The 13,407-nt window shown below is 39.4% G+C and overlaps 1 protein-coding gene across 3 annotated transcripts in view; it reads left to right on the forward strand.

Moving 5' to 3' along the window:
- The window catches only part of ntn2 (netrin 2), a 32,013-nt gene extending 26,302 nt beyond the window's left edge, over window positions 1-5,711 (forward strand). For all 3 annotated transcript variants that reach the window (XM_082183459.1, XM_082183458.1, XM_082183460.1), the window contains one exon: window positions 129-5,711. In XM_082183459.1, coding sequence (XP_082039585.1) covers window positions 129-463 — 335 coding nt within the window. In that variant the 3' untranslated portion in view covers window positions 464-5,711. The remainder of the gene's footprint in view (window positions 1-128) is intronic.
- Window positions 5,712-13,407: the final 7,696 nt, after the last annotated feature.

Genomic DNA, 13,407 nt, shown 5'->3' on the forward strand with positions numbered 1-13,407 from the left:
TTGTAATGTACAGATCACTATGCTTTTTATTTAAGAAGTATTTGATTCAATGCAAAAAACAGCCTTATTGTTAACCGTATCTGGTGTAGCGTTCTCATATATGTGTGTGTGTGTGTGTGTGTGTGTAGCTGTCCAGGTCAGTGTGTTGGACATGGAGACCGTCGGCGACTGGGCTAAATTTGCCGTGAATTTGATGTCCGTGTACAAGAGTCGTGGAGAGCCGCTGAAGAGAGGCGATCACGTGCTGTGGGTCCATATGAAGGATCTGGCCTGCAAATGTCCACGAATACACATGGGCAAACGCTTCCTCATCCTGGGCACTACTGAGGGCGGCACGAACCCCGAGCGCCCGGGACTGCAGGCCGACAAAAACAGCCTGGTCATTCAGTGGAGGGACATTTGGACTCGACGACTGCGCAAGTTCCAGCGCAAAGAGAAGAAAGGCAAGTGCAGCAAAGCGTGATGGGATTGCAGGGAACTCTTTATTATTGACCACTGTCCTGCGTACGCGGGAGACTGCGAGACCGAACTCTGCGTGTTGTCGTCTGTACGTTTCCAGTGCGTTATTTGATATGTCGTCCTGTTGGTCAGCCTTCTAAAGGGACCGTTAAAAAGACTGTTTCTAATCACACACCACTGAATCTCTCTCTCTCACACACACACACACACACACACACACACACACACACACACACACACACAGCACACGGACTGATTCCATTTCCTCTCAAAGCCACAATTTAATCAATCAAATATGAAATACGTCCTCAAATTACAAATCAGCAGAACGATTCTGTCCGCATCTGGTTCGGTTCTTCTCGTCTTTGTGGCCTTCATCCGTTGGTCACACTGGTGTTCACCACATGCTGCTCGCTTCAGTTCTGAAAACCTCAAAATCTTCATCGTCATCATCGTCAGCCTGGATAATTTCACGTTTGAAGACATTATTAAGCCTTCTCATAGCTGTGGGTTGTGTGCCGTACGTGTGGATGTCTACTTTGATTCTGAAGGATTTTTTTATAGTGCAGAAATGTCCATTAACAGTCCTATCGAAAGAAACACTCTGTACAAGTATGCAAATGCATGAATGCGTGGCAAACATGGTTTCACTGGGCATACTTAACATGCTTACTGAGTTACTGTGGTGGGAACAAATGTCTGTCATTCCAGTGATGGTTCACTCAAAATTCACCCAAAAATGAATATTTTTTCTTCATTTACTCACACTAATGTTATTTCAAAAGCCCATAGTGTTTTATTCTGTGGGATGCAAGAGGAAAATTGCCTTCTTTTCCATATAAATACGGATTAAGCTCCACGAAAATGACAAAAATCACTATGAAAGTAATCCACATGAACTCTGAATTAAATCAGAGCACAACTGAGAGGAGAATATCAGTGAATATTGACTAATTAAAGTCATCAAATGGTGTCAGATATTCATGATTATAGTCCATGAGTTGTTTGGACTGCTTTTGTAGTGGTTTAGCCGTGGTCACTACTGATTTATTCAAAAAATCTGTTTGTTTTCATGGAAAATACTAGCATATATAGTCAACAGTTTAACTAAACTTAAGGTTGGAATACACTACACGACGTTTAAAAGACTTTCAAGACATTTCGAACATGTGACGCAATCAGCCTTTGAAGGATGCAGCCTCTGAATTGGGACGCAGCTAATCATGTTTGATCTCCTCCAACTGGACGGATTCATAATTTGAAGCTAAATAAATCTGTGCCCGTCATACACTACATGATTTTCTGTGAAATTTCCGGAATCTACAGATTTTAGGCAACTAGCGTCGACTCCTCCAGACTGTAAATCGGGGAAAAATTGTGTAGTGTCTTCCAGCCGTGTACAGTAGTCCATCTGTAATAGAAAATTCATTGTAGAAGACTTTTATCCTAACGCCTCTTGTGGCCGTGACGAGAATGCAGTGTGTACCTGCACAGCTTCGTGAATTGCATTCTGGTACGTTTCTGAATCTAACAACGATTGAAATTGAGCTTTGCTGAGAGTGTTTGCATACATTTGTAGAGCATGTTTCAGGGCTAATGCTCTGTCCTGATGTCTGTCACTCTTTCTCTTCTACTACTGAACGTCTCGGTTTTTATCTGCCGTCTGACCATTTAAAAGACAAGACAAAGACGAGAATAATGGCGTGTGTTGTTCTTGTTTGCATCTCTTACTGTGAGAAAGTGTGTCAAACAGACACACATATGCAGTGCGGTCTTAAAGTCTGAGACCAATGCTTTATCAGCATTAACAATTTGCATTGAAAATTGACATTAAAGTGTCCATATTATGCTATTTTAAAGGTTCCAAATGTTGTTTTTGAGGTCTACTATAATAAGTTTATATGCATCAAAGGTTAAAAAAAAGAAAGAAAAACACTTTAATTTTCTCAGAATATACATTGCAGTATCAGCTCTTTTTTCACAGTGTCTGAATGGGTTTGATAAAGGATTCATTCTCTCTAAACCCCAGCTTTCCGAGAGCTGCTCTGCTCTGATTGGTCAGACGGCCCAGTCTGTTTTAATTAGTCAACTCTGCTCTGATTGGTCAGATGGCCCAGTCTGTTGTGACTGGTCTCCTCTTCTCTGATTGGTCAGATGGCCCAGTCTGTTGTGATTGGTCTCCTCTTCTCTGATTGGTCAGATGGCCCAGTCTGTTGTGATTGGTCAACTCTGCTTTGATTGGTCAGATGGCCCAGTCTGTTATGATTGGTCTACTCTGCTCTGATTGGTCAGATGGCTCAGTCTGTTGTGATTGGTCTACTCTGCTCTGATTGGTCAGATGGCTCAGTCTGTTGTGATTGGTCTACTCTGCTTTGATTGGTCAGATGGCCCAGTCTGTTATGATTGGTCTACTCTGCTCTGATTGGTCAGATGGCCCAGTCTGTTGTGATTGGTCTACTCTGCTCTGATTGGTCAGATGGCCCAGTCTGTTGTGATTGGTCTACTCTGCTCTGGTTGGTCAGATGGCCCAGTCTGTTGTGATTGGTCTACTCTGCTCTGGTTGGTCAGATGGCCCAGTCTGTTGTGATTGGTCTACTCTGCTCTGATCGGTCAGATGGCTCAGTCTGTTGTGATTGGTCTACTCTGCTCTGATTGGTCAGACGGCTCAGTCTGTTGTGATTGGTCTACTCTGCTCTGATTGGTCAGACGGCTCAGTCTGTTGTGATTGGTCTACCAAAACATCGGAAACCAAACATCCATTACCATATCTGAATTTCTACTCTTCCTCAGCACTTGATACACAGTAATACGAACTGTAACGATGGCGTCGGTTTTACCATATCAATTTGAGCCTGAGTCCTCATTCTTAGGAAGTGCATCAAAGTTGATTTGCTTTCATAGCGCAAAAAACAGCATCTTCTCGATATGACGATAACACGAACCAAACTCTTCTGGTCTCAGCTACAAAAAGTAGATGTTGTTCGCGGGCAGTTAATGACCACAGGCTGACATTATGCAAATGTGTTACAACTCTTCGTAGGTTCGAGCAGGAAGTGAGACTGGAATTACTGACGACTCGTTTCAGGCGGTTCAGATTCAGAATCAATTTTTTCTTTCGGGAGACAATAACTCCATTTATCTTTGACACTTTGCAGACCTTTTACATTCACAAACAGCTCTATTACACTCTACATCAAATGTAACATCTGAAAAAGCATAATAGGGGCACTTTAAAGTTTGGTGGTATTTGGTGCAGCAGTTGACATGAACAACCAAGATCATGTTCCCAGTATTATTTGACTAATAATGGCCCCAAATATCAGTCTATCACTAGAAATAGCGGCAACATTTTACACCATAACTTGGCTCTATATGTTATTTTTACACTTAAAACTTCTTTGTTTGTTTCTAGCTTTAAAACAAATAAATAAAAATAGCAGATTTTCAGGCTTTCAAACTTTGGGACCTCAGTGTATCTGCTTTGTCAAATATCATTCATTTTTCAGTGAAATGAAGGAATCACAGTGAAGGATTAAATTGAGATGAAATAGCTCTGATCATGTTGAAATGAATTTCAGTCCAAACGTTTGTTTTACACTGTCTCTTTGCCACATTAAAGAAGTAAACAACCCTTTTATTGGTCAAAAAACAAATCACCGCCCTAACCAACGTCTCATATTCTGTTCCACGGAAGAGAGAAATGAATGAGTGAATGATGACAGAATGTTTATAACATGATTTCTATTGTTTGAGTATTTTATGTTGATAGATGTCTGTGTTTATGCCATAACTAGTCTTTTGTATGCCAATGTTTGCTTTTTTGTTAAACTAACAGGAGAGTTAACTGAAGTAGTGTTAAAATGTTAATACTTTTTACCAGCATCCGTGGATACACTATGGTAAACTCTCACACACATCATGACGCACACCGACCACAGAACGTGGCAAATAAATCATTATATTCACATACTTCAGAATCTTGGACTGGGGATATGTACGGAATGGAATACTATTAGCATACTAGCGTATGGTTTATCATCCATACTGCATACTATTTCACATACTTTTCTTATTAATAAACAGTATGCAGTGTTTACTGCATGATAAGCAATATGATAATACTCCATTCCAAACGTTGCCAAGTGCTCTGCGTGCAACACTGTATCCCACAATGCAATGCACTCGACTTGACCTTCCATTTGCAGTGTGACAAATGCACAGGAATTACTATCAACAGGTTTTTTTTTTGTGATCTGACTGCCAAAAGTTAAGAACTTTTTGCACAAAATTGGATTGAAATTGCAAAACAACCATATTTACAAGACGGGACGAGTTAAACATGCAACTTTATGGGGTCATGTGATGATCATGTCTTTGCATACTAAATGCTTATTGTTGCATAATGTTTCACATACTATTTTTAAAAAGCTGAATATTTTATATAAGTGGCAAATCAGAGTAATACAACAACTCAAGTAGTGCAAACATTGACTAGTACGCTATTATTCCCTCCTGAACTTAGCCGAGGCTGTGGAGATGCAGAAGGAAATGCCATTTCCACAGCAATTTCCATTTTCATTTTACTCCTGGACGTGGTTTGGATGAGAGACTATAAACATATAAAAGCTTTCCTGCTGCATGAGCGGTGCAGATTACAGATTTTAATGACCCTGATGTCATTAAATAAATGAACAATTTTAGAAAAAGACTGAATTCTGTTTCTGGAGGGATTCGGCAGACGTGTGCAGAATGTTTCTGCTTGTGCGAATGTATTTGTGTTTATAGTTGTGTGCAAAAGTTAGGGCACAGTTCCCACAATTCATGTTTGGTTGATTCATTTTGGCAAGAACATTTTACTGCCATCCCGACTGAGCGTGTGCTAAACCAGCTTTGAAGACTTGCAGCAAATAAACAGCTTTTCTGCATTAAAATGAGCAGAAATAAACCGAACGTTTAGATTAGCCACAGGCATTTGCACACGACTGTATATTTTTCATATCTGTGTATGAATGAATATGTGTATGTATTTGTACATCCATTAGACTGAATGTGATGTGTGTCTGTATGAAGATGTACATACATGAGTAAATGTGCAGTTTGATGATGGACTTTGTTTCCACGTGAGGAATATTCTTCCGTCTAACGTACTGGGAGAGTTTCTCTCCTTCTCATCACCCGTTTTATTTGCTGTCTCTGTAACTGCAATGACCACTGAATTAATCAAATATACAAATAAATTATTAGTTGATGTATGTCTTTGTCCTGGTATTTATCAGCTGTAATTCTGTATCACTTTAATTGATGTCTAATGGTGTCAAATGACATTCAGAATTGAATAGAGAATGCTTTTTGGATAGATAGAAGTTTGAAACCTATAGAAATGTATATTTAGTTTTTATTTACAGTCATGCATTTGGCAGATGCTTTTATTCAAAGTGACATTGCATTCATTTAATCAGTTCATGCATTTCCTGAAAACTGAACCATGTCATATATTATTCACATATTCATTTTCCCAGAATTCATCACATGTGTTGCATTTCTTTGAATTGCAGTTCAGAAAAATTCCTCTTCCTGTCATTCAAGTTCAACTTCCTGTGTGTTGTGGCCAATTCAGTTGAAAAGGAGCCAATTCTTCAATTCTCTGTGAATCACATAAATCCATGCAACAAAAAATATAGAATGTATTATTAACATTCCCTTTAAGTTATAAAAAGTTTTTCCTGAATGTTCTCTCAAAGTTCAAAACATCCAGTTTTTTAACACATGGACTCACTTCCATTCTTCAAACATTGTTACTTTTTTCTCTGAACATTCTGAAAAAAGAATGTTCTTTTTTTGCTATCATTTTGAGAACATTATTAAAGGGGTGGTTGATTATGATTTGACTTTTCTAACTTTAGTTAGTGTGTAATGTTGCTGTTTGAACATAAACAACATCTGCAAAGTTATGAAGCTCAGAGTTCAAAGCAAAGGGAGATATTTGCTTTTAAAGAAATGGCTTTTTAAGGACTACAACAAACGACTGGTAGAGACTACACCACATTCCTCCCGGGTTAGTGACATCACCAACCCTAGAATTTACATAAACCCCGCCCCCTGAACACGATTTATAGATTATCATGACAGAATATGCTAATCAATGACTAGAAGATAACTACACATACGCTACATAAATTCATCAACTAACCATTCAGAAATGTCCTGTTGCTCTACATGTTGTCACTTCTTCTTGAGTCTCTCCATCATTGTCTGACTCCGGTTTGAACATAAAAGGCTAAAAGTTTTTGAAATTTTCAGTGCATGTCTGTGTGAGTGCAAGCTGTTGTAGCTCCGCCCCCTGTGCCGGGAGCAGCAGCTCATTTGCATTTAAAGGAACAGACACAAAACTGTGTGTTTTTGCTCACCCTCAAAAAGTGAGAACTTTAACATGCTATATATAAATATCTGTGGGGTATTCTGAGCTAAAACTTCACACACACACACACTCTGGGGACATCAGAGACTTATTTTACATCTTGTGAAAAGGGCATTACGCCACCCCTTTAAAGACCATATAACTTTTAACAAACTGGTATTCTATTAACATTACTGGTCGAAGATTTGTTCATAACATTGAGATAACCTTGCCAGAACGTTGGCTATGGAAGCTGCAAAAAGAACCACAAGAAAGAGAAGATTCCCATTCTCTGAACAGCTCTGAGCTTGTGTGTTTGTGCATGTGTATGTGTTCTGTAAAGCCAGAGTGAGTGATTTTTGGTAACTTTCCGACATGGTTTGGAGGGTCAAAGCAGATGTAGAATAATAAAAAGCACATGTGAGAGAGAAATAAAGCTACATCTACACTGGCAGAATCCTTTCAGAGTCAGTTAGAAAGAAGATGAAGAAAACAAACAGAACCATTGCAAAATGCTCTTTAATTGAGATCAGCTCGTGTCATTATTGCTCACTGCATTTCTATGGGTTGTTCTGATGACTTCTAAATCAATCTATAACAGATCTTAGACATTATTCGCTCAGGTTGGGTTCAAACTAAATAACCTGATCGTGTGTAAAGGTGCATTGGGGACACATCGTGACTCGAGTCGCTTCTGGCACACGCACACACAGAACGAGCCGCTTAATAACACACAGGTTCAAATGTATATAAACACGAGCAGGTTTCTGTTGGGCTGTATACATTAGACTGACATGTCTTAATATTTATACACCAGTGCGTACGGGGAGTTTGGAGAATTTAGGTGCTATTACTGTGTTTTCTCAGGTGTTTTCGCTGTTGATCTTAGAGAATGACTCTGCTTAGACTGGCTGAGCGCTCTGTACAACACAAACACACACACCGCTCTGGCTTTACACCAGCGGAGAGGAAACTCATCTGACACTTCCTGTGTGTTTCAGCAACCAGCTGATGATTAATTAATGACTTAAAATAGCTTGTTAAGAATCTGTAAGCTTCATAAGAATGCTAAACTCTTCAAAGGATCTGTGAAGCTTTTTATATTCAGCACTGAATCATATTATCAAAAACACTTTTCGGCTGCTTGGAAGAGATTTTTTTATTTTTTTTGCTCAAATTAGTGTTTTGGCTTTAAAACATCAGAACATAGGTTCAGTTATTTGTGGAACTTTTGTGGATTTTTACTTGTTTCCCAGTAAATATATCTAAAAAAACCTGAAAAAATATGAAACACTGCAGAAGATATTTACACCTGATTTCAGAGAATGTATCTTTTTAATATAATTGCATTTGGTCTTAAAATCACTTGTTTTTAACATCTAACATCACTTGTTTTTGGCTCGTTTATATAAATGGCAAGCCAATTATTTATATTTTTTAAGGATTTTTATTTAAACTGAAATAAACTAGAAAATACTCATTAAGAATATTTTTTATATAATGTAATATTTTATCAAATTAATTAATTTGATTGTTTTGTTTATTTTTATAGTATTGTGGTTGGTATTGTGTCTTGCATTATTTGGATACTAACGGAAAACAAGATGCATGTTGAGTGTTGTGACAACTGCAAGTTTAAAGGGATACTCCACTTTTTTTTGGAAATAGGCTCATTTTACAACTCCCCCAGAGTTAAACAGTTGAGTTTTACCGTTTTCGAATCCATTCAGCCGAACTCCGGGTCTGGCGGTACCACTTTTAGCATAGCTTAGCATAGATCATTGAATCGGACAGGACCATTAGCATCTCTCTCAAAAAAAATGACCAAAGAGTTTCGATATTTTTCCTATTTAAAACTTGACTCTTCTGTAGTTACATCGTGTACTAAGACCGACGGAAAATGAAAAGTTGCGATTTTCTAGGCTGATATGGCTAGGAACTATACTCTCATTCCTGCGTAATAATCAAGAAACTTTGCTGCCGTACCATGAGTCCAGCAGGCGTAATGATATGACGCAGCGCCTGAAAATAGTCCCCAGCTCGGTAACTTCCAACGTGACCGGGACTAAGTTTGTCTAACCTATTAGTCCTATTTTCAGGCGCTGCGTCATATTATTACGCCTGCTGGAGCCATGGTTGAATTGAATAGCATTATGAGCACGTCATGTACACGTCAAATAGAGCCGGTGCATTTGTATTCATATGTAGCGCATGTTTCAGGCCTGAGGTCGCTCCGATGCGCTCGTTTCATTTGCACAGAACCAAAGCCTAAAACCTAATGCCACAACACTGTTCTTTTTCTACGCTGCGTCCACTGCTATTTCCTTGAGGAAATGCAAATCTGCTTGGAGCCTTTCTTTTGAAGAGTGTACAGTATATGTGTGCCAAGTTCAGGATCTGGGCTGCAAACACAAAGGTTGCGGTTTCACATCCAAGTATACAGGGGCGACCCAGGACCTGGAGAGTAACATAGATTACAATCGCTCTCTGTCACCATTGTACCCTTCAGCAAGACATTTAACTCCAGGCCGCTCCAGAGGGACAGAACCTGCAATTAGCGTACTGTAGGTCATTTAAGATACAAAGCGCCTGCTAAAAGCCAAGCATTTAAGGTGAAATAGCCCCTCAAAGTGCTGTAACATCATCTCAGTAAATTCATTAGTCTGAGTTTGCTGGAGTTGAATGAGAACACAAAGGTCTGAAGCATGAAGACGACGGCAGCAAATTTCCACTCATGTATTTTTAGGGTTTTTCTCTTAACACGCTTCTCTCTTCTTTAACCTCTGTCATTACACACAGACAGTTTTTGGGGTTGTGATACAAGAACTTCCACACATACCAACCCAATCTCTCTCTCTCTCTCTCTCTCTCTCTCTCTCTCTCTCTCTCTCTCTCTCTCTCTCTCTCAAGTTACCGGGTTTAAATTGGAAACTTCATCCTTTATTTCAACACAAATCAATTAAACCACGTCTTGAGGATTACCAAAGCACACACACACTAACACTGAGGCACTACAATTAGAAATTTAGTCTCTCTCCATCCCGAGTTTGCGTATCTCATTAGCTGGTGAAGAGAGACAGCATGCGGCTCTAATCACCTCAACACTTTTAGTGAAAGAGACGCGAGGACCCTTGAAACCATGTCTCGCATGTGTAGCTATTTTACTCACCGTTTTCATGTTTTGTTCTGGCTTTAGATCAAACAAAAGTAGGCAAGGAGCTCAAATCTGTGTACTTTTAAAAAGTTTTTTAAAGTAGTTGAATTACAGAAACAAAGATTTACATTACATAAGGGGCCAGTTGCATACACTGCTAGTAGTCTTACAAGTTAGTCATCATATTTTTTTCTTTAAGACTGTTCATAAGTCAGTTAGGCTACATAAAAAGAAGATTGGTCTAATTTGAAACCAAAAAGTAAGACTGACTAATCTCTAGTAGTTGGTCATACTAGTACCAAAGACACAGTCGTAACATAATGGCTATTTTTAGTCTATGCAACTGGCCCCATGTTAAACTTAAAGATTTGAGGACACATTTTCTTGTATCCCAGTTTAAAGGGGTGGTGTAATGCCCTTTTCACAAGATGTAAAATAAGTCTCTGATGTCCCCAGAGTGTGTATGTGAAGTTTTAGCTCAAAATACCCCACAGATATTTGTATATAGCATGTTAAAGTTGTCAAAACGCACCGTTTTGTGTCTGTTCCTTTAAATGCAAATGAGCTGCTGCTCCCGGCACAGTGGGCGGAGCTTCAACAGCTTGTGTCATTTTACCTCACACACACATGCACTGAAAATTTCAAAAACTTTTAGCCTTTTATGTTCAAACCGAAGTCAGAAAGATGGAGAGACTCAAGAAGAAGTGACAACATGAAGAAGCAACAGGACATTTCTGAATGGTTAGTTGATGAATTTATGTAGCGTATGTCTAGTTATCTTCTAGTCATTGATTAGCATATTCTGTCATGATAATATCTATAAGTCGTGTTCAGGGGGCGGGGTTTATGTAAATCCTAGGGTTGGTGATGTCACTAACCCGGGAGGAATGTTGTGTAGTCTCTACCAGCCGTTTGTTGTAGTCCTTAAAAAGCAATTTCTTTAAAAGCAAATATCTCCCTTTGCTTTGCCCACCCAATCAGAAGCTTGGCCCACCCTGGCCCCACACCACATAACAGCCAATCACAAAATTGGTTCAATTCAATTCAGCTCCAGATATGTTATTTTCTATTTTCTGCCCAACCCCCTCCTTTGAGGTAAACGGATGTGCTGAATTATGAAGCAATATAACGACAGTAACAGCCAATGAACTTTATTAGAACGATTAGTGAACTTGATTATCACACTCTAATAGCCTTACAAAACACAACATGCACAGATTTTAAACAATTGCCTTAAATGTATGATATTAAAACTATATCAATAGACATATGAGACTAAAGCATTAAAGAACACCCTTTCACCGCCATCATAACTGTAATTAGAAAATGGCAACCTGTAACGTTCTTGAGCTGTTTCTCTCTGTTTCGCCCAAATGAAACTGCAGCAGTCAGGTGGGACAGGTCAGAGCTCTGGAAGTTGTTTCCATTCATTATTATTGTAATGTTATGTAATGTTATGTGCTTTGAGACCTCTCGTGACGCTTTGCAGACTCTGCTGTGTGTGTGTTTGTGTGTTCTGGAGGAGGTGTGGCTTTGGAGACAAAGCTAGCTTGCTATTGCTGGCCTTTCCGAAATTTCCTTACGTTGTTTAACATAAAATTGGGCTTTAACATACGGAAGCCCAACCCTTCCAAAAAAGCTATACAAAAAAATGAATTCAGGACTAAATTTAAACAAAAGTTAATTGTTTTTTTGTATATATCCTGCTTTTAAACCCTCCCGTTTATTTGCTTTATAGGCTTCCATTGCAAGTGCTTTATTTTTTCTTTGTTTTTACAAACTCAGGGATCGAGTCAACATTATCTAGAGCTTAAGTTCTGTTTAAACTGGAATATTTCTTAAAAATACCCGCTACGGTACATGGGTCACACTGGTAAAAGAGAGAGTCTTGCGGTGAGCGATTAAACAGCTCACAGGTGCTTCAAATTAAAGCAAGTCTTTTTTTTTTTACGGTGTGTGTGTGTGTTTCTCCGAGATGCGCTGTGTGTTGTGTGTTGCTTTGAAGTGCTGTGCTGTGTTAGAGGTTTGCTTGCGTGTTCTGCCTGCCTCAGTTTCCCCCACAGCGTCTGGGATTTGACTTGGCAATTCCAGAACCTTCCATTTCTTCTTTTTTCAATTTGCTCGGCACGTTTGAAGGAATTTGTTTCAAACAGACTTGTATCACATCTCAGCTGGTGTTCGGCCCAAATGCACGCGAAACACTCTTTTGGACAGTTCGGAGGAAGATTCTACGCTCCGATAAGACCAAATTTGGTTCTCGATGTTTAGCACGATGTTTGGCGCAAGCCGACCGCAGGATAACAGCAGGAAAACCTTCTATACAGTCAGACCTGGTGGTGGTAACATTCTTTACTGTGGCAAGCACTGGAAAACTCATAAAGACAGCAGGAAAAAAGATTGAAGCTGTAACATGCCGTCCATGGGACTGAGATGATCTTTCAACATGACAATGACCCACAACATGCCATAAAACTTGCGTGAGAGTCGCTCAAAACCAAAAGATTAATGTCCCAGCGCTGAGTTCAGTCCAACTGAGCATCTGTAGAAGAACTTAAGTTTCCTTCCAACCTGATGGAGAGTTTTTCATTCTGCCAAGAAGAATGAACTAAACACCGAGACAAACCCGAGGAGACTCACAACTCTGATTGCAGTCTGAAATTCAGTTTGAGATAGAGAGATACAGTTTGATTACGTTTGAGATTTACTCTGTTTTTACGTATTTCGTGTTGTGGAATGTGTGCTCATTAACTGCCAAACAACCACCCAGAACACCCTAGCAACCACCCAGAACACCCTGGCAACTGCATACCAACACCCTAGCAACCACCTAGAACCCCCTGGCAACTGCATAGCAACAGCCTAGCAACCACCTAGAACACCCTGGCAAAGAACACCCTGGAAACTGCATAGCAATACCCTAGCAACCACCTAGAACACCCTGGCAACTGCATAGCAACACCCTAGCAACCACCTAGAACACCCTGGCAACTGCATAGCAACACCCTAGCAACCACCTAGGATACCTTAATAATCTGTCTATCTATCTGTCCGTCTGTCAGTCTCTATCTATCTATCTATCTATCTATCTATCTATCTATCTATCTATCTATCTATCTATCTATCTATCTATCTATCTATCTTTCTATCTGTCTGTCTGATGGACTGCATGGTCTCAAAACCTTCAAACTTCAAGCGTTTAAAATCACTTTTTTATGTTTTATGTTCTTTTTAACTCGGTTGACTTCCATACTATTTCTGAATAAAACAGGATGGTCGATGAGAAAACAGGATGTTGACAAGCATCCATATGAAGGTGACTGATGACGTCAGATATAAAAAGGAAAGTTGTTTCAGAGGTTTAGTAAGTATATTTTGAAGAATTGTTATTATCATTATT

The sequence above is a fragment of the Leuciscus leuciscus genome, assembly GCF_965113295.1.
Source record: "Leuciscus leuciscus genome assembly, chromosome: 11".
NCBI classification, from domain to species: Eukaryota; Metazoa; Chordata; class Actinopteri; order Cypriniformes; family Leuciscidae; genus Leuciscus; species Leuciscus leuciscus.